This window comes from Etheostoma cragini, chromosome 2 (assembly GCF_013103735.1).
Source record: "Etheostoma cragini isolate CJK2018 chromosome 2, CSU_Ecrag_1.0, whole genome shotgun sequence".
Taxonomy (NCBI): domain Eukaryota; kingdom Metazoa; phylum Chordata; class Actinopteri; order Perciformes; family Percidae; genus Etheostoma; species Etheostoma cragini.
The window spans coordinates 970,508-992,210 of NC_048408.1; the positions used below are offsets into that span (position 1 = coordinate 970,508).

A 21,703-nucleotide genomic window follows, 5' to 3' on the forward strand; every position below is an offset into this window, starting at 1 on the left:
TTAAAGCTGCATTATATCTGATCTCCAGCAGGGGGAGACTCCTTAAAGCTGCATTATATCTGATCTCCAGCAGGGGGAAACTCCTTAAAGCTGCATTATATCTGATGTCCTGCAGGGGGAAACTCCTTAAAGCTGCATTATATCTGATCTCCAGCAGGGGGAGACTCTTTAAAGCTGCCTGCGTGGCGTTTTCTATGTCTTTGCACACCAGAAACGTGTCTGACGCAGTGCGCTGCTGCTAGCCTTGTATGTACACATGTATGTTTCCCATTGATAAAATGACATATAAGGAGAGAGTTGTGAAAATGTACCTCACTTAAGAAGTAGTACACTTGATGTTAAACATAAATATATACTGATAACAGCAATACCAACGTCGGCAGTATTGATGGAATATATGCTACAGAATCATTTGTTGTGTATTGACAGGTGCAATATTTGAGAATCGATATTTATTTTTATTTTTTAAACTACATTTATATGTGCATATAGGTCAAAACCTAGTGACTTTCAAACATCAAAATGTCATTAATTAAACTAAATTGTGTGAAAATGACATAGAAACATTGTTTTGTATTCTATTTGGCCGGGAAACGCTTCCAACACGCTCGTGTGTCACTTGAAAAATAGGCGTTGGTCCTATTTCAACAAAAAAAGGTTTAGTTCTCTAACCTTTTTTCATGACAATTATTTCAGATTATTTAGTTTTGAGCCCCCTAACTGAGACATGCATAGTGAATACTATCAGTGAGAGCGTACCGGCATGTGGTAACACGGAGACTTCCTTACATTGCAGAGGAAGACAAAAAATCAATATCAATTAAAAGAATTGTACCTCAGCTCAGCTAAAACCCTTGTGGTGGAGCTGGCAGAATGAGGTCATATTTCCCCACACACACACACACACAGGATCTTTGGCCCCGAGTAGGGCGAGTATGGCCACTTGCACTGATGCCCAATTATTAGCTTCTGTGACTGACAAGTCTTAACATGCTTGCTGAGCTTCTGTCACCAGAAACAAGGCCACTATTAATAATCGACCATTAGGACGTCCCATGGGCTCCTAAGTCTTTCTTGGCCTGCTGTTGATCTTTTTATAGAGTCGGGGACAGTAGAAACATTACTAGGGTCAGGGTGTTTTAGTTCACTGATAGTGAATAACTCTGCATTTCAACCATTATATGGTAATGGTAGAATAATGTTCACCAAGCCAAAAGTGGGTAAAAAAATTTATTTGGTCCAAAAAAAAGGTGGATTTAACCAGTAATGATCAGATCACATTCCAGCGTGGCTCCGTTAGTGTTGACTAGGGACGTAACCATACACTCAACCCATGATTCCATTCGACGTTCAGAATCAACTGAGTAAAAATAGTCCTTTATTTCTATCCACTGTGCAAAACAACTGACTCTTACCAAAAGGGCAACTCAAATAGTATTTATCTTAAAAAACAAACATAAATAAAAAATGATAGATTAAAGAATGCTTGTTTATTCCTAAGGTCATGTGGTGACTTTAGGAATATGATGATTTAAATGATTACCACATACAAAACCAGACATCTAAAATAGTGGTTTCCGGGACCCCTAGGGGGTCATCCGAGTTACTGCAGTGGGGCCACCAAATTATAGTAATGTTTTTTGATTCCAAGAAATCAGCCTATTTGTTAAAAAGACATGAGTGCTAAAGGCTAACTGGCCTATAGGTAAGCTGGTCACTAAGGTAATCTCCGTGGGATACAGTTCATCCTAAGGATTCACTGTGCCACATGTATGTTTAACATTATAGCATGACTTATAAAATCATACCAACAACTATTGTTTTAATAGCTTAGAATTTTTTGCACTGAAAAAGTAAAAAGTAGACTGGGTAAAACCAAAACGCAGCAACCAGTTGATGCCGCTGTCGTCAGCCAGATTGTTGCTCTGATTGGATGGAGGACTATCCAATTGCGTACAGTCATTTGAACTTTGCCCGTTGGTCCCGCCTCATGTGCAGAGAGAATAAAGAGCTGACTCCCCCGAATACTTTTCAATCTCAAAAGATTGAGCTTGGTCTGGTGATGGGTATAAAGGCTTTAGGCTCTCCACAAGTTATTGTAGGACCAGTTTAATATGCAACTTCATTGTAAATTAATATACATGTATATGTAGTAGGGGGTCTCTGCTCCATCTCTCTTTCAGTTAAGGGGTCCTTGGCTTAAAAAACATTGAAGACCCCCAGTAAAATCATAACCAAATCTACTAAAAGGACTGACATGACAAACAGGCATACGACCAGGCACATAATAACACACACACACACACACACACATTCATGCTCAGCGCAGTACATTTGAAGCTATTTTGAAAGTGACAAAGCAATGCAACCACCCATGGAGCACCTACACAGTCCACACCTCTGACTGATTTTATAATCCACTTCAGGTTACAGTGCCCAGCCACAGCTCTCTCTGCATGGCTCCCAATCTCCATCCACCAGCTTATCCAAACGTGTGTGTTATGTTTTTTCCTCTCCCACGCAGGGTGCAGTATAAAATATTGATGACCCATTTCGGTACAGGAACATCACAGGATTTTGGCGGTTGCCAAGTGACTCCAGTGTTTGGTTCTCATCATGGTTTCCAGTTCAGTTGGGTACAATTTGGTACAGAGCGGTGTGTTCAGGTGCATTCTTGGCGTGCTGGTGTTAAAGGGCATAGACATATAAAGAGTAGACGCCACATCGAACGCAAGTTTTCTGTAATTCTATGTTAAAATATGCTAATTAGGCTATATCAAATTAAATATGTGCTAATTTGCATATATTTTGAAGCGATGCTGCACATGATATAGAGAAACCCCAATAGATATTTGTCGTTGTTGTTGGCGTTAAATAAAACGGATGTTTCTGACTTTACAGGACCTGACAGGCTTGTACTATTATAAAGGAAACACTGTAAGACTGCCAGGTTATAACTCGACTCCAGATATTTCCACGTTTTGGGCTGAGATGGACAAGCAGTAGCTCCGCTGTTTACACTAGAGCATGTGAGCGGAGTAGGGAGCATGAGTGGGATGGGACGATGTTGATGGAGCGTAGAGCAGACCTTTAAAATGTTGGCTCCAATTTCTCTTCGGTACCACTCACATCATGCGTTCAAAGCGTGCCCTTGCCCGTCTCTGTGTTAGTGCAACTCAGTACATGCAGTCCATGCAGTACATCAGCGGACGTCTTTCTGGCAGAGCTCCAGGCATGAAGGGGGGGTGGGCGCTCTTCATCTGATATTTTACATTATACATCGCAGCTTTATTGTCTGCCTTTCTGGTCCTGGAGACACCTTCTGTAGCCATAAAATACCACAGAGATGGTTTTGAATACTTTGCCAGGTGTTTATATGTCTGTGGACATATTTTGTCACCCCAGTTTGGCCCAATGTGGCATTTTGGCTAGTGATGGTCTCTTGTTGCACATATAACTACTCCTGAGATGGTGCTCTCCGTGGCAGAAGTCTTAGCGTGCCCCTGAATGCAGCGCTTATTCTTGCACTACCTTAAATAAATAACATGCACTACTGACTTTTGACAAGCTGGCATTGACATCACTAGGCTGCAACACAACATAGTATTCACTGGTATTATATATCCAGACCTGGACTACATTGTTTACTCCACACCAAGCCACCCCCCCCTCCGAGGAGGCCCTCCATAACGAGTAAAAATGCAACCAGGGGAAACCCCTCCTGAGCCACAAGCAAGGGAAGAGGGGAGGCCTTCATGCTTGGCCTAAAGCTTGTGCTAATGGAACACTGCTACCGAGCCTCCTGCAAGCTAACGTAGCCACTGCAAAATAAGCTTGCTGAGCAGAGAGTCAGGGTAACAACACAACTGCTAATATTCACAAAGCATTGGCTGTCATCCAGGGGCCGGACTCAGTGTTTCAGCAACAAACTCACTCGTCCACTGAGGGGATCACAATGATTCCCATGAGGCTACAGGGGGAGGTAAGTGCCTTTTTGTAAACACTGCATGGTGGGGAGATGTACACAAACACCAATTGGCAGATGTGGAACTGCTACTGTTGAACTGACCCTTTCATCTACTTTATTAAGTGCAGTTTACATGCCACAATGCTCTAAGGGCGTTTTCACGCATACGTCATTTGGTCCAAACCAAAATTATAGGTGTGAAACCTCCCCCGGACCAAGTTTTGGGACAATAAAAAGAGGTGGTCTCGGTCTGAACCATGGTCCGGTTTGTTTATAGTGTGAAAGCATTTTTTGGATAGTTTGGACTTTCGGACCAAATACAAGAAGGTAGGCTACATCTACGGGAGCCGTTAATGGCAGCGCATTTGTTTGAATTCAAGACAAACACATTATTAATTAATTTGTTATCTCAATAAAATGATCTTTATGTCGAGATATTGAAATAATGAATTTATTATCTCGAGAAAACAAACTTTGGTATATTGAGATAACAAATGAATAAGTTGTTACAACGAGATAACAAAATCCATGGCTGTTTTTGGCTTCTGTAGAATAATACACTTTTTTAAGTGTATTATTCTACAAAAACAGTTTTTTAAGAAGTATGAACATTACAAGTCAGTCAGTCTAAAACTGATTTCATTGTAAAGAAGAACATAACATGAATGTTCTGCATTTTCTCCTTTTGCTGGAAACCGATATGCCGTGTAGTCGCCATCGGCGCTACCATATAAACTGAAAATATTCATCATTAAATAAATAAATTTAAGAAATTATGAATAACTATCAATTCTGAAGAAAATAATCCATTTTAAAAATCATGATGTATACAATTTTCGATTGTCTTTCCTATCCCAACCTCCTACAGTACGCGTAGGTAGATTTACAGACCTTGGTCCGAAAGAGAACCAATACTTCAGTACTGCAGGTAGTGCAGGTACCTGGGGATGCAATGCTTATGGAACTGATGCACCTTTAGGTTAGTGGTTGTACATACAACTTAAAACCAACATGATAAAACATAGTAATGTTCCCTCAGCATTTTGTTTTGTTACTAAACTGTGTAAAATGAGCAGTGACGTTAAATCACCTATTTCAGCTAACAGTATCCTAGGGTGCGGTCTATTTGCTGGATTTTTCGGAGGCAACGGTAGCTAAAGTTAGCAAATAAGCCTCATGACGGCAACAATATTGTTCATATTTCGGCACTATGTTAAGTAATTACAGTTTTAGTGATCATAGTGTAAATGTAGATGCTTCCCATTGAAATACATTAGTTTAAAAAAACGTGCTGACCATCACGAAAACAACCGAGATAAACTTGTCTGTGTAAACAAATCAATAGATTAAATTTTGTGGACATTTCACGACCTGCCTTGAGACTGGGTTGTAATTCTAAGAAATATGATGCTTTTCAGAAACGATTGCAAATAGAACAAACTGTTGCTGAAAAGGAACTACTGTACACGCTGTTTCACTTAGGTAACACCTACAATCTCGATGAACACTGGCATCCCACAAGGATGTGTCCTTGGCCCCATGCTCAACACACTATACACACATATATGGGAATGTGAGGTGGATAGGGTCAGCAGCATTAAATTCCTGGGCGTCCACATCTGTGATCCCTTCACCCGGACATATAAAATCACCCAACTGGTCAAGCACAACCTTTCATATACTGTTTCATCACAATGACGTAGCTTTACTGATTGCCTCCCCTAGAACATTTTGAGCATCAAACACTTTATTTTCTGCATTCTGTAACATCTTTTTGCACAAATATATGTTGGAAACATATATTTTTAGCCTTTGTGAAGGAGAACACACAGGTGGCATTTCAAAATATAAAAATATAATGGAATATAATGCTGGGGGCTGTAACATTGGGGACCTAATCCGAGCCTTAGTCTACTTAAGAAAGGGTTCCCAGTACAGGTTTGCATCAGGTGTAGAAACCAACTGTTCCAAAACATGGAAGTTGAATTAGGGCTGGGCAATATATCGATATTATATTGATATCGTGACTTGAGACTAGATATCGTCTTAGATTTTAGATATCAAAATATATGGCTTAAGTGTTGTCTTGCAGTAAAGTGATGTCATTTTCTGAACTTTCCAGGCTGTTCTAGCTCTCCTGTTATTTTTACCTTTACCCACTTTGTCATTTAATCTACATTACTAATGAATATTTGTATAAAATCTCATTGTGAAGACATTTTGTTAAAGCACAAATTTTCAACCCTTCAATATCGCCACAACATCCGCATAGAGGTACTAGGACAAGAATATCGCAATATCTGATTTCTTCATATCGTCCAGCCTTAAGATGAATGCTATTTAACGGGACTACGAGGAGTTTTTAACCAGTTATGAAACTGTCTTGATTTAATACTTGATTTTAATATGCCTCTACATCAGACAGCAGTACAGCCGTCACTGAGAGGAAATCACTCCTGCCTGCTGCCATTCAACTTTGTAAATCATCTGACCACTATTTTTCTCTATCTAGTCAACACTCCAGAACAATTATTATAACTTCACTCATTTATATATATATATACTATTAATAATATTTATTTACAAACGTCGATAAACTTGCCTTATGTCCTCTATGCATTCCCAATGAAATCCCTCCTTTTTAAGTGCATTTGTATTGTGACTGTATTGTATTTTATTGGATTAATTCTAATGTATTGTGACCGTATTGTATTTTATTGGGTTCATTCTACTGTTTTATCAGAGTGTTTTATGTTGTAACTGTATTTAAGTACCTGCTGCGAAGACACCTCAATTTCCTCGCGGGGATTAATAAAGTAATCTATCTACAGTAGGGTTAACGGGTAATACGGTAATAAATAGCAACGGTATAAGTGTCAACACCGTCATTAAGGAGAATTCAAGCCATTTTTTACATTAATCTCGATCGGCATAAATATGCAACAACATACATATGCAGGCAATACAGAGTAGCTGCAGCGTGTATGAGCTTCAACTGAGCTAAAACGGCATCTTTAGATTAGATTAGATTATACTTTATTCATCCCACAACGGGGACATTTTGTTATCACAGCAGCAGCATTTTCTTCAATAACAGCAAAAAAACAACAACACAAAAACAAGTAAGCACACAAGAGCCTTTAGAGAGCCTTTGTGCCTTTTAACAGACATAAATTGCAATTAAAATTTCTGCGCAACATGAACAGGGCCAGCTAGGGCTAGCTGCTAGCTTCTAGGGTTTGTTTTTCCTTTCCCAGCTACAAAGGAACTTGTTGTCGGGATGATTATCACGGAAGCCTTGCTGAACACACTAACCGGGCGGAAGCTAGCAGCTAGGAGCTAGCAGCTAGGAGCTAGCAGCTACAAGCTACCAGCTACCAACAGGATTGAGACAGTGAATAGGTGAATTAAAACGCATCTTGTCACATAAGGGCCCTTTTCATGTTGCACAGACATTTTAATTTCATCTTATTCTTTGAAGAGGTACAAAAGCTCTCTAAAGCATAAAGATAAGAAAACCTTTATTTGTCGCACAGTGGGGAAATTGCGGTTTGCAACAGCAAAGATAAGAGCAGAGATACATAGATAAGTGTACAGCGATAGATAAGTGTACAAGACTGTATCATACAATAATTACACATGAATTAGCGTGTTTATCATTGCCATTTGGCCTCCATTGACTTACATTACCTTGCAATGCCACACCAACCACACCAACTAATGCTAGCTTGATGTGAGAAAGCATTGCAACATGTGTTTGGTTGAGTTTTATAAAACATATCATCAAAAACACAGACCTTCTGGTATTTTGTATTGATAAGATATATGATGCTATTGAAAAACCATTGCAAATAAAGCAAACTGTTTCTGAAAAGGAATAAAACCAGTAGGACCCCGATCAGGACCCATAACACCTACACTATTTTATAGTGCTGCTTCTAGCTGGCAGTGACGCCACAAGTGCACCCCCACACATTTTCAACCCTAACATTAACCCTTCCCCCCCATCCTAGCGGAAACACTGTACTTAATTATGAATATTATATTTAGGGTGTGATTTTCTGGGGGATTTCCCCGTTTCTGGTCTACGTGCCTCTGCTTTTTTCACCGGGAAGTGAAAATATACAGTGATTTCATTTTGAGATTATTTTCCATTAATAACTCACTGTGTTTTGGCATGGCTGGTTGAGTGGGACTATATCCATGGTATGGGTTTGGAATTGGAAGGGGGGTTTATTCAGTGCATGTTTTGTTTTGTTGTGCATGATCACCCCCCCCCCCCCTTTTTATTTCATATAAATTCAATTTCTGCTGAAATCATACACATTGCTCCTTTAAGTAGGTTAACTATTAATATTCTAATGTATTAGCATATGGCTGAATCGTCTCAATAGTCGATTTCTTTTGGATGTATTATGTGCCAGGTAACACCTTAAAGACATGGAGGCGTGCACAAATGCGTGCACGCGCATATGCACCACATGCTGCACTGGTGGTTAGATGCACGCGCAAATAAGCACATAGGCCTACATAATATAAAAGATGAAAATGTTGACATAATTGGAACACTGCAGCGGCAGTGCCGTGCCGTGCCGTGCCGTCAAGAGGCCTCATGTTACTGAGAGCGGACAGAAGGACGGAGTGGAACAGGCCCGCTTTAGTGGGAGGAAGACAGGGAGCGATGAACGTCGGATGGAGACGAGCTAACAGTGAGAATGGTTTAGACAAACCGTCGCTGTTAGCTTGAACGGGAGAGGTGAAGATGACAACGGAGGGGTGACGACAGAAAAGACAACCCTACCGATCTGGACGCTCGGAGATCCGCACAGCGCCTCGCGCCACAAGAGCGCGAGCACAAACAGCAGCTTCATGGTGGTGTTGAGGCTCCTCACGCGACTCCACATCAGCCACGGCAGCGCCAAAAACTACCAAAACGTTTCCTCCATCACACACGGCGCGAGCTCATGGCGTCATTCCCGCTCTTCCTCGGAAGCGTCTCGAGCTCTGCAGATGCCCTTTCCTCTCACCGGAGATGCGCGTGCCGCCGCCGCCGCTGCTGCTGCTGCTGCTGCTGGACTGGGGGCGCGCGCTGAGGATTGCCCAGGAATACCGATGAGGCACGAGGAAGAACCGAGAGCTGCCGACAGCCAAACACAAAACAGCGTTTATAATAGCCAAATGAGGCTAGAGGAAGCTGTATATGTTATCATGATAATATCATATATTTTATAACTGATATCACACAATAACAGGCCTGTCTGAAGACTGCCAGCTCTCAGTTTGTCCCTAAGGTGACACACAGTGACATAATTCATATCTGTCCAATAGCAAATACACAAATGGGCCTATTAAATAGGATTAACACATACAAACATAGTCCACTAGAGAGGTGACAACAATCTTTTAAACTATCTATAATATTAAAATATTGTTTTGCTTATAATGTAAAGCTGAATGGATCAAGGGAGCTAGCTGCCGGTGAATGTTGGGTGGGGGGGGATAAACTAACCGCCCAGTTGATTAACGACATTATGACAAATATTTGTTGCATTACAAGTTTACTGAAATTTGAGGTCTACATATGCAAATTAGGCATCATCTTGTTAAATATGTGATATTGATGACATATTGGAGTCAAAAGATCTTTCAGTGGGGATTTGGGATATCTCCGTGATTGGATATAACTCCAAACATTTAGAAAATACTCATAAACAAAAAAAATTCCATGAATCATATACAGTATATACAAACCTATATATATATAATATATATAACATGCACAGATATTATTCTTTGCGCAGCAATTCAACCATGGAGCTAGAAAAGGAGCTGGAAAAACCATGGAGCTAGAAAAACCCAATTCTTGTCAAGCCAATCACATCGTGTTTAGAGTCGGTGGGCGGGCTTAACATAAGGATGGCGGATGCGATGGTTCCGCGTGAATTCCCTGCTACTTGCAAACAAAGAAGATGGCTGCTGCTGCTGGCAAACTGCGGTCGTTCCAATTGGCTTCAAATCGGCAGAGGAGGGTCTGGCTAGTCCGCACAGCATTCTGGGATGGGAGAAAAACGTGCTCTGGTTTATTGGCATTTCTTTCAACCAATCACAATCATCTTGGGCGGCGCTAAGCGTCAGACGGAGCCACGGTGCCGCTGCTAAATATCCCCGGGAAGCAACTTGTTTTGGTGGAACGTGCACGTTCAAAAGTAGTTTTGTAGACGTTCTCGTTCTTAGCTGTATATTTCGTTTAAGTTCACTGAGAGACACCAGAGTCAAATTCCTTGTATGTCGAGTTTAAGGGTGAATCCCATTTCTTTATGTTACCCCTACCCCTTACCCCTAGCCCTTGGCCCTTGAAACCAAGCGGTAAGGGCCTATGAACTTGGACACCACTTGGTTACATCACCATACAGTATTGATCACAAACTTCCAAGATGGCGTCTGCAAGTGTGTCTATGTCGATTGCGTGGGTTTTTGACAACGGTGTCATATGCATTTATATAGATATATATTTTATAGTTATTTTATGTTTACTTTGGTGGTGCAGAGGCAGAGATTATCGGTGTAGTACGTAGGTCTGTTTGCAATACAGATGTGTATAAACACATGGTGTGTTGTGTATCTGTTTCAGTTATCACCGTTTTGAATGTCACTGATGTTCACAAAAACATTTTGTCAACAAAAATCTGTCTTTATTGGCCTCCAAAGCAAGTAATGTGGTGCACTGATATAAAACGAAATTCTCTGCTAATGGTTCAAACTGTAGACATGCATTATGTCCATTCAAGACAGAGAAATGCGGACCGTTAACGTTAGCGGTTAGCAATTAGCAGTTAGCAATTAGCAATTAGCAGTAGCATAGCAAGCTAGTGATTTTTAAAAAGTTTCAATCAAACCTTGTGTTGTCTTCTCTTCGACTCTGAACTTGTTGTTCATCCAGGTCAAAAGTGAATGTTTTCTAGTTTTTATGCTTTTGACACTTTTTAAAACGTTTTTGTCACTTTTTTCAAAGTTCTGTTTTAAAGCCATGGTCAGTAAACCTAATTGATATGGCATTTTACCTAACTTTTTGGTTTCAAAAGGCAGAAATTATGAATTATTTTGACAAATAAAAGTCAAGCTCAAAGGATGTTGAGTGGATCCCAGACTGGTTTATGTCAAAGTCCAGTCCGGATACTGTTTCAAAACCATTTCAACAGGTTTTTCAAATGAAAAAAATTTAACAAAACACCCAAAGTTCAATGAATGTAAAGAATGTAGAATGTATCCATCTTATATTTGGGCATTTTGGTTAAAAAAAACATATTTCGGATGTAAAAAACTTTAAAAACGGGTCAAATTTGACAACAACACAAGGGTTAAGAACATGGTTGCAAGTACTGTTTATATCCACAGGACTGTATAGACCCAAAAAACAAGAATGTTTTTTTAACCAATTATTTAAGCCAAAAAATACTTACATTTCTGGGTCTCTCAGGTCGATGCGGCAGCCATTGTTGCTTGTTCTACAATAGCCCTCGTTTAAAAGTAAGCTTGCGTCCTCCCTAGGTTTGAAGGGGTACACACCCCTTCGTCTTAGCCCTAGCCCTAATAAAAAGAGTATTGGGACAGCACTAGGTCTCACATGAACGCGCAAAACCTAGGGAAAGGGTTAAGGGGTAGGGGTGAGATAGAGAAATGAGATTCAGCCTAAGTCCTGGTTCTTCACAATCCTGCCTACAGCACCTTTAATTATAGTTCCAATGAAGTAGAATTAGTTATAAAGGAGCTGGCAGGTTGTGGGATTTTTTAGTTTTTTCGGGTGGGAACGCAAACGTATTATAGCAATATAACAACTAATGTAAGTAATTACTTTTGATACTTATATATATATGTGTGGATTTACTCACCCCCCCCCCCCACACACACAAAAAATGGGACATTTATTTCCTTTATACAAGATTATTTCTACATTATAACCACGACACATACATCTTTAAAAATACAAGCAGTTGAAATTGTGATGATTAAATAAAAGACATTTTATTTTTGTAATGATTTATTCAATTATTTAATAATATGTTTATTCTTTGTATGCTCATACATTTTAATCCCTCGTTATGTCTTATTGGCCGTTTTGGAGTTCTATACCTTTCAAAGGGTAAATTTTTTTAACCTGGTCTCTATTTTACTATGAATAGGTGTATAAGGGACTAATGTGAACAACAATCTTTGAAATTGGTCCAGTTTTGAGTGAGAACAGTTGTAAACCGGGATGCAATGTAACCTTACAGGACAGATGTTCAGAGTTAGCGTCTACTAAAAGTTCTGTTTTTGCCGTAGACTGACTCAGATTATTATTCTAACAGTCTGACAACATTATGGAAAGGATCCCTACAGAGATAGAGATTTTAGTTAAAGAGTAAGATCCTTTTTAGTTTAACAACAGCCCCAAAATCACCATCACCAAACCCACCAGACTCCATGTAAATAATCACTCCTTTTAGCATGTATAGAGCATCATATCTCCACCAGGCTCCATGTAAATAATCACTACTTTTAGCATGCATAGAGCTGCATATCTCCACTAGACTCCATGTAAATAATCACTACTTTTAGCATGTATAGAGCCGCGTATCTCCACCGGACTCCATGTAAATAATCACTACTTTTAGCATGTATAGAGCCGCATATCTCCACCAGACTCCATGTAAATAATCATTACTTTTAGCATGCATAGAGCTGCATATCTCCACTAGACTCCATGTAAATAATCACTACTTTTAGCATGTATAGAGCCACATATCTCCACCAGACTCCATGTAAATAATCACTACTTTTAGCATGTATAGAGCCAGCATATATCCACATGTAAATGGGTGATTTAAGGGTTTATTCTAACAGAGTGGTGATTGTTGGAACAGTGGAAAGAAAAACAAAGACGGCTTTTGTTTTGTTTCTGTCGAGTTTAAATAAAAGTGTATTTTACGATGAGAAAAGTAGTGATTATTTACATGGAGTCTGGTGGGTTTGGTGATGGTGATTTTGGGTCTGTTTCATGTTAAACTCTAAAAGCTCTATCTTAATAGGGATTCTTTATATGATGTTGTCAGAAACTCTGACAGAATAATAATCTGAGTCTGTCAACGGCAACAACAGGAACTTTAGTGGACGCTAACTGAACAATAGCACAATAGCCCAGTAACATACCTTGTAACTGGTTTCGCTGACTGCCTACTGCAGCGGTCTTGTTTAATTCTGGACCAATTTTAAAGAACATCAGTCACTTAAACACAAAAATATAGGGTCCAGGTTGAAAAACAAAACAAAGTTACCCTTTAACATACTCAGTGTGACCAGTACTTCTACCCCCAGTACTTTTACTTTTTTATAAAAAAGCATATATTTCTAATGCACACGAATCACCACAGCAGGGTTTAGTTCACATCAAGCACAATGTCCTGTTTCTGACAGAGACACACATGCAGTATCTTCTTAATGCCTGGGTTTAAAGGGGGCTCAAGCCAACAGCCTACAGTTACTCCCAGGGACCAAAGCGGTCTCTGCAGCTCTGTAAACATGGCTCAGAAATGTTGCAAATCTGGATTTTAACAGTATATAGTTAGGTATATGAATTTGCTATGTCGTTTGTAAGTTCAATGTAGTTTCAATAGTGGTATGGTAACAAACTACAGGATGCAAACCACTTTATTTCAACTTGCTCTCGTCTTCCACATCTCACAGATAGACAGACCAGTAGACCACATTGAAGAAGAGGAAGGTGAAGGGGAACAGGGCTCTTGCATAGAGGTCGATGCGTTTGGCAGCGGCAGGTATGACGGGTTTGGGTGGCGCTGGTTTCTTTTTGGCTTTGGTCTGGGACTTGAGGGCCCCTGACACTTCAACTGGTTTACCGTAACAGTCAAAGTTGGAAAGTTCAAAGTCTCGAGGTAAAGATCCCACGATGCTGAAGTCATGGGAGCGAAGGTCCGACTTGGAGGTGCAAACTTTCTTACAGCGAGTTTCTACCACCTGGTAAAAGACAGAGAGGGACTGAGTATTGTCAGGGACTGAGAGTTGTCATGAGGTCAGGTCTTGTCTTACAGCTTTCTAGTTCTTGCCAAGGGGTAAGCGGGCGTCCACGAAGCGTAGCTCCCATGGCGCCATTTTAATACTACAAAGCACTCACCCGCCCTTAGCATTTCATTTACTGCCATTCATTTTGGTGCCACTTTGACAGTGAATAACTTTACATCTGAAGGGTCTAAAATCTTAAGTTGTCCATTGTTCACACACAATGTATAAAAGGCTCCATTACCTTGTATCTCACATTATGGCTCTGTAGGAGATGTTTTTATAAAAGCAGGCTAACAATCATTTTATTGTCAGATGCTTGAAGGTCTGGAGAAGCACACTAGCTTGTTAGTTAGCCGCAATTAGCCTGTGTCTATATTAATGTTAACTAGCATGTTAGTTAGCCGTAATTAGCCTGTGTTTATGTTAATGTTGACTAACATGTTAGTTAGCAGTAGTTAGCCTGTGCCTATGTTAACTAGCATGTTAGTTAGCAGTTATTAGCCTGTGCCCATGTTAATGTTAACTAGCATGTTAGTTAGCAATAATTAGCCTGTGCCTATGTTAAGGTTAACTAGCATGTTCGTTAGCAGTAATTAGCCTGTGCCTATGTTAATGTTAACTAGCATGTTAGTTAGCAGTAATTACCCTGTGTCTATGTTAATGTTAACTAGCATGTTAATTAGCAGTAATTAGCCTGTGTCTATGTTAATGTTAACTAGCATGTTAGTTAGCAGTAGTTAGCCTGTGCCTATGTTAAGGTTAACTAGCATGTTAGTTAGCAGTAATTAGCCTGTGCCTATGTTAATGTTAACTAGCATGTTTGTTAGCAGTAATTAGCCTGTGTCTATGTTAATGTTAACTAGCATGTTCGTTAGCAGTAATTAGCCTGTGCCTATGTTAATGTTAACTAGCATGTTAGTTAGCAGTAATTAGCATGTGTCTATGTTATCTCCTAACATATACCTACCTCTCCGTCTCTGCTGTTTGGGAATGATTGAGATTTCTCTTGCACAGCTACCAGAAGACTTACAACTTTCAGACAGGTTGCTCACGTCACATCTACGTCTTCAAGCTCAGTTGGAGGCTTGAAACATTTTACAATACATGTGATTTTCTCCAAAGGATGCATGTGATAATTACTATAAATAAGTAAGCAACAGAAATATATTCATGCACACTGCTGGTCCTTTACCTGCAGAGTGTTGACATGTATGGGTGTTCCACCAGTCCCATTCACTGTGTTGTTAATTTTATTTGTAGCTTTATTCTTTCCTTCTTTCTCTTGCAAAGCTTTCTCCTTTGTGGCCATTTTAGCTTTCTCCTCCTCAATCAGTCTGGGACTGTTCAGCATCACCTACAGAGAAAGATTGAGGGAAACAAGGGAGAACGAGAGAGAGATAGAAACATGGGCGCGAAGGTCAGAAAGAGAGTTCCATGAGAAGCAGCTGCATCCAAATGCTCCTGATTTGGTCCTTTTTTGTTTTTGAAAATTACACAAACTCCCAAATATCTGCACTGAAAACTTAACCTTGAGGAAGAAAAAGAAACACTTAAGGAGGAGGAAAAAACTACAAAGGAAAACAAGAAAATACTCGCTGTACAACTGAAAAAACTGTCTGTCAACTGACACCATCAGGATGAACAAGAAAACATCTCAAATGTAAACCCATTTGTCTACAAAGTGAGTGACTACGTATCTGTGCTAATATTTTGTACACTTTGTTATTCCTATTTAAAGAATATTTTGCCCTACAGTGTATATATATATATATATATATATATATATATATATATATATATATGTGTTGTTTCTCCTTCTGTCATAATCCCAGACTCTCTGGCCACGGAGGTATAACCTCATGAGTATGGAGATGCATATGTGAAGTTTTACGTGTGTTTGTGTGTGTGTGTGTGTGTGTGTGTGTGTGTGTTAGCTGACCTGCACCACAGCGTATTCCACCAGTGAGGAGAACCCATAAAGGAGGCAGGTAATGAGCCAGATATCGATGGCTTTTACGTAGGAAACCTTGGGTAGCTCTGTCGCCAGGAGCATACTCTCACTGGACAAAGACAGGACTGATAAAATACCTGGAAACACACAGATGTTAACACATTAATGTTACCACGTGTGAATGATTATGTTCAGATAAGTGACAAATTAAAACCACTTAGAGAGGGAAGAAAAGGGGAGACAAAAAGTGGTGTAATGTGTGAAATTCTTACGCTGATAGGCTCCAGTAAAGAAAAACAATAAGTAGAAAATGTACGGATAAAAAGGATGCAATATACTAAAAAATATAAGAAGCAATGATAAAAAATATACTGTACACCCAAGGCCTATTCACAAAACAGCGGGGGTCTGTTCAAATACCCATACTACCATACTATTTAGTATGCCAGAGAAGGTCCCAATACGTAGTAGTTTTGCCAAAATTAGGATGTCTGACTGCATCCGCTTACATTGCTGTATGCGAGCCAGCGTGATTTTCTGGCTATTCTGAGCCACATTCCTCTGTACAGCATATATGAATAAGAGGGTCAAAGTTATAAGACACATTGTGTGTCCTAATTGTACACATACTGCACACAACAGTACTTCTTATTATCAGGTCAGCTGCAGTACAAACTAAATGTAGAAAGAAAACCTATTTGGAACACAGCAAGTGACTATTGCACACAGGGGATTGAATGAAATATGTGTGTGTGTGTGTGTGTGTGTGTGTGTGTGTGTTAGTGATTTATTCATCAATCCTATAGCCTGGGGAAAAAAGCTGTTCCTCAGTCTGCTGGTGCATGTTTTGGGGTTCCTCCTACCTAAAGGCAGCAGGAACACTAGGCAGTTGTGTGGTTGTGTGTTGGGTCCTTATTGCCCCTCAGGGACTTTCTGAGGTGTGTGATGATGTCAACATGTAAAGTACAATCAACTAGATTATGAGAGGGCATGATAAAACGAAGCTGGTTTGATCAGTGGATGGATTAATGGACTAAAAGCACAATGGAATATCTGATGAAGGCAGAATTAAGAAAATCAATTGTACTGTAGAGTCTCGTAAATTAAACATCAAAATATGTTGTGAAGACCAGTATCCATGTACAGTATGTACGGTATATACTCAGTACATACTATTACATTCATTTAGAAAACATCTTGCTGTTTCTGCTTAAAACCTCCATAAAAACAAGAGCTAAATGGCAGAAAAACCTGAAGTGCTAATTTTCCACAAACACACAGAATGTGCACACTCAGCGTTCCAGTACATGTTCTTAGAGGGTTCTCTGTGTTTATGAGTAATGACACATCATTACAGCAAGTGCTGACATCGACACAAGGTGCCAAGCTGCAGTCGGAGTAAGGTGCTTTTAATCTGCTTTTGAAGCTGGTCAGGGACTCTGATGAACAGGGACTCTGATGATCAGGGACTCCGATGGTCAGGGACTGTGATGATCAGGGACTCTGATGGTAAGGGACTCTGATGGTCAGTGACTCTGATGGTTAGTGACTCCGATGGTCAGTGACTCTGAAGGTCAGGGTGGGGCCATGGCTTTAATGTACACAAGGAGTTCCCTTTGCAGGGGGGGGTTAGGGTTTGATTCTGATTCATTTCAACATTTCTTTAATGAATTTAATGTCTACATCTTCAAAACGTATGCAAAAAGGAAATGAAATCAGCTTAATAATTGAGGATTCACTGTGAAAGAGTCAGATTTAAGTTATATAAAAAGTCTCTAAAAACTATTTTTTTCTCTTGGATAGCAGTTATAGGCTTCTCAGACCAGGCTGTTTGCTGGTTTGTAAACTACCTTTGGTCGTAAACAGTGTCTGCAGCTTAATGGTCTCTCATCCAGTTACTTAGAAGTCACCAAAGGTGTGCCGCAAGGGTCAGTTTTAGGACCCGCTCTCTTCACAAAAATGTGGGTCAGAATGTTGATAATGCATCTTAACACTTGTATGCTGATGACACAATTGTTTATTGTTGTGCAAACACTGCTGCCCTGGTCTTTGAACATCTAGAGGCTGCATTTGACGTTATACAGTCACACCTGTTCCATCTCAAACTGGTGTTAGAAGCTGACAAAACAAAAGGGTATGCTGTAGACAAAAACAAGGTGTTAGCAGTTCTCCCTTCTAATACATCTACAAAAACACCCCAATTGTAGCCTCTTTTAAATACCTATGCATTTTCATTGATGAAAATCTTTCTGTCAAGATACATATTGGATATATTATGTATTATTAAGGTGAAATCAGGTTTTTCTTTCGTAACACATCGTGTTTTTCATTTAATGCCATGCAACGGCTTGTTGCTGCCACATTCTCACCTCTCCTGGATTATGTTGACATTGTTTAAGTGATTGTGTCTGCCAGCTCTCTGCAGATGCTGTCTATCATAGAGCACTAACATTCATTACTGGTTCTAAAACCCTCACCCTTCATTTCACTCTGTACTCTCTGCTCAATTGGCCATTATTATTCATGCCTACACTTTTGCACCAGTATAACTTCATCAACAAAACCATCCTTGGATTGCTGCCAACATATTTATCCAGTTACATGTCACACAAGCACTGCAGTCACAGCGTACTCCCCAAGGCCTTCATTACCTTCCCATCAGTTTGTACTGAGCTTGGCAAAAAGGCTTTTTCTTGTTCAGCCCCCTCAACCTGAAATACACTGCTGCAGGATCTACTGTAAAACGGTCCCGCTTGATCCCACTAGCACAATGAATCCTCAAGATTAGGGAACCTGGCCCAACGGAGTCCAATGCAGTCACTCTACGTAAAACACATCAAGGTTACATCACTTACAGCAAACGTCATGGTGACATGGTGACCCTTGTAGCTTACAAACTTAGCAAAATCCATTGCGTGGTGCAGGTAACTGTGAGACGCGTAGTGCATACGGGAATGTTAATTGCAAATACAGCATGAAAAATGGGTATACATGTGTAGTACTCACCCAGTGGCACCCGTGCAGCTGAGGCGTCAGGGTTGATCCAGAATGATAACCAGGACAAAACAACAATCAGCAGAGTTGGAGCATAAACTCCCATCAAGTAGAAACCAACCTGCCGACGCAATTTGAAAATGACCTCGATGCAGGTGTAGTATCCTGGAAACAGAGAGAGCATTGATATAGGAAAATGGGTCAATTTGACCCAAGGACAACATGAGGGTTAAGCCTCAAGGGGCACATACTGTAAAGACGCAGACAAAAACAAGATCTAAGCCATGCGTCAGAATGCGCGGAGCTTCCAATCATCATTGTAAAGAAATGGGACTAGTCAACATATGGCGATATACTGTATTTCGAGGCTTATGCTTCCCTCTAACCTTTCTCACCTTGCTGTCCTGTCCATTAAAGGGCGGATATACATAAATACTGACCTGTTCCTTTGTAGTACTTTGTGCAGTTCCCATATCTGATGTCCTCTTGTTTGATGTCGAACTGAGGGAGAGCAATCTCATCCATCTGAACTGGGTCAGACTGCCACATGAACACAAGATCACTGGTGGTATAGCCAACTAAAACATAAAAATGAAAATGAACAATCTATATGATCAGCATCTCCAGTTTGACCACATCAGGCATTGGGTTCAAACACAATATTTGTACATTATGTCCTAAGATTTTCATGTTCTTCTGATTTTCTTTTTAAATAGGCTGTATTAAATGGACTGTATTTTTTACACTTGCTCAAGATAATAGCAATGCTCAGCAAAATGTGATTAACACCATGGGAACTTTCTCCCAACCCTGTGCTGCATTTGGGGGTGATAGAGAGCTGTTAACAACGTCCAAGCCTCAATTTCTTTTTTTGGTTTGTTCAGTTTTTTTTAAATTTTGTGAGTTTTTGACCATCCAAACCCCCTTAAAATAGCGATTGTGCATCAGAAAAATGAAAAACAATAAGTTTGTGTGTGTCCTGGCTTTCAGAATGGTAACAGTTGACTGTACTACTTGTCAAAAGCGGTTACTGACTGTAATATCCAACATCTGTGTGTGTGTATGTGTGTGTGTGTGTGTGTGTGTGTGTGTGTGTGTGTGTGTGTGTGTGTGTACTTACAGCTCTCCATCTGCATCTTACACAGCTGTGTGTCCATCGGGAAGAGTTTAAGATCCAAGGGACAGGACAGCGTCACGGACAGCCTACACACACACACACACACACACACACACACACACACACACAAACACACACACACAAACTTACTACTTATTGCATTTTACATGTATCACCTGTTTACTCTAATTCAAGTCTTCTCTCTATGCCGTCTTCCACGGCAATCCACGTCTAAAAGATAAATCAAAATAACTAATATAACAATTTTGAGAAAAGTGTTGGTTGTTATTTCATATGTATTTATGTTCTTGCAATAATTTACTGTTTTTAAGTGTAACTCTAAATGTTTCTTGTATGGGCCCAGATCTACAGCCACACTAAGCCAGGCTGTAGCTGGAAATGCAGAGACATATAATACAAAGAGGGAGATTGATCAAAAAGATTTAAAAAAGTGTGAGTGTGTACCTCATACTGATTAACACATCTCCATTCCTAAAGATAAAGAGGAGAATGTTGTCCTGGGTGACATCGTGGAAGTTTGCGTTTTTCTCATTGGCAAAGAAAAGGTCTGGTTTCCACAAACACTGGAACATGTTGGGGTCAATGGTCAGCGCGTCATTCTTAAAGTCTGTAGGAAGTCTCAGGCGAGGGTCATTCCATCTCTGACGAAGAAATATGTTCACTCTGTAGTCCTGTAGACAGAGACACATTTATCCACACATGTCATACTATTTAAGCAGTTGCACAACTTGTACGTATATATTCAAATATGTGTGTGTTATGTGTCACCATAGTCGTTTCCTGGATGGACCCAAAGCTGTTAATGAAAATGTTCACCCTGGACTCCACTGGGATGCCTGAAACACACATACACACATAAGACAAACTTAAAGCGACACGACCCCAGACTGTTCAATTCTTTAACAGTAACAAATCATTTTGAACAGTAACAGATGCTGAGGAGTTACTGTATTTGGGGAAAAACACCTTACACCTAACAATGTACATTCAGTGGTAGTACTTAAAGGTAACTAGGTTGGCCTTGGGTCAAAAGTTTGGATTTCTTTCAACCAAATTGGCCAAAAATAACATAGATGATTCCACATTCTTCATTAAAATTAATGATTACTTTCATTGGATTTTTTGGGTGTTTTATTTAATCTAATAGCATTTTAATTTTTTTTTTTTTATGGTTTCAAAACAGTATCCGAACTAAAGTTTGACATCTAACCACCTGTGATCAACTTAACAACAAAATTGAATTGAATTGAATTGAACATCCTCTAATCTCAACTGTTAGTCAAAATAATTCATATTGTCTGCCAAATTAACGTATGTATAATTTGATACAAATGAGGTTTTTTGACCATGAATTCCAAGAATAAGTATAAAACCTGTTATTGAACCAGATGAGGTTTTAAAAAAGCACCAAAAGCATGGAAAAAGTGACAAATCAGAAAAAGCGACAAAGACATTGGAAAAGCACAAAAAATGTTCATTTTTAATTTTGACCTGGAGGGACAAGGTCATGGTTTATGGGAAGACAACACAAGGGTTAAAGGCACTTTCTCGCCACTACATCACTATCTGTACGGCGAGAGAAGTCTGAAGGCAGTAT

General features: G+C 39.8%; 2 protein-coding genes and 1 long non-coding RNA gene across 3 annotated transcripts in view; 1 reads left to right on the forward strand and 2 right to left on the reverse strand.

Moving 5' to 3' along the window:
* The window catches only part of LOC117957847, a 1,918-nt gene extending 1,637 nt beyond the window's left edge, over positions 1 to 281 (forward strand). Inside the window, exon 3 of the long non-coding RNA XR_004659615.1 lies at positions 164 to 281. This is a non-coding gene — a long non-coding RNA (uncharacterized LOC117957847). The remainder of the gene's footprint in view (positions 1 to 163) is intronic.
* The window catches only part of LOC117957810 (glutamate receptor 2-like), a 49,674-nt gene extending 40,564 nt beyond the window's left edge, over positions 1 to 9,110 (reverse strand). Inside the window, exon 1 of the mRNA XM_034893857.1 lies at positions 8,769 to 9,110. Coding sequence (XP_034749748.1) covers positions 8,769 to 8,871 — 103 coding nt within the window. The 5' untranslated portion in view covers positions 8,872 to 9,110. The remainder of the gene's footprint in view (positions 1 to 8,768) is intronic.
* A 3,910-nt stretch (positions 9,111 to 13,020) lies between these two features.
* Positions 13,021 to 21,703, reverse strand: part of LOC117957776 (glycine receptor subunit beta-like) — a 49,325-nt gene continuing 40,642 nt past the window's right edge. The window contains exons 6-13 of the mRNA XM_034893799.1: positions 20,875 to 20,942; positions 20,551 to 20,777; positions 20,089 to 20,171; positions 19,409 to 19,546; positions 18,981 to 19,133; positions 15,963 to 16,111; positions 15,216 to 15,377; positions 13,021 to 13,978 (exon numbers count right to left, since the gene is read on the reverse strand). Of these exons, the coding sequence (XP_034749690.1) occupies positions 13,685 to 13,978; positions 15,216 to 15,377; positions 15,963 to 16,111; positions 18,981 to 19,133; positions 19,409 to 19,546; positions 20,089 to 20,171; positions 20,551 to 20,777; positions 20,875 to 20,942 (1,274 nt within the window). The 3' untranslated portion in view covers positions 13,021 to 13,684. The remainder of the gene's footprint in view (positions 13,979 to 15,215; positions 15,378 to 15,962; positions 16,112 to 18,980; positions 19,134 to 19,408; positions 19,547 to 20,088; positions 20,172 to 20,550; positions 20,778 to 20,874; positions 20,943 to 21,703) is intronic.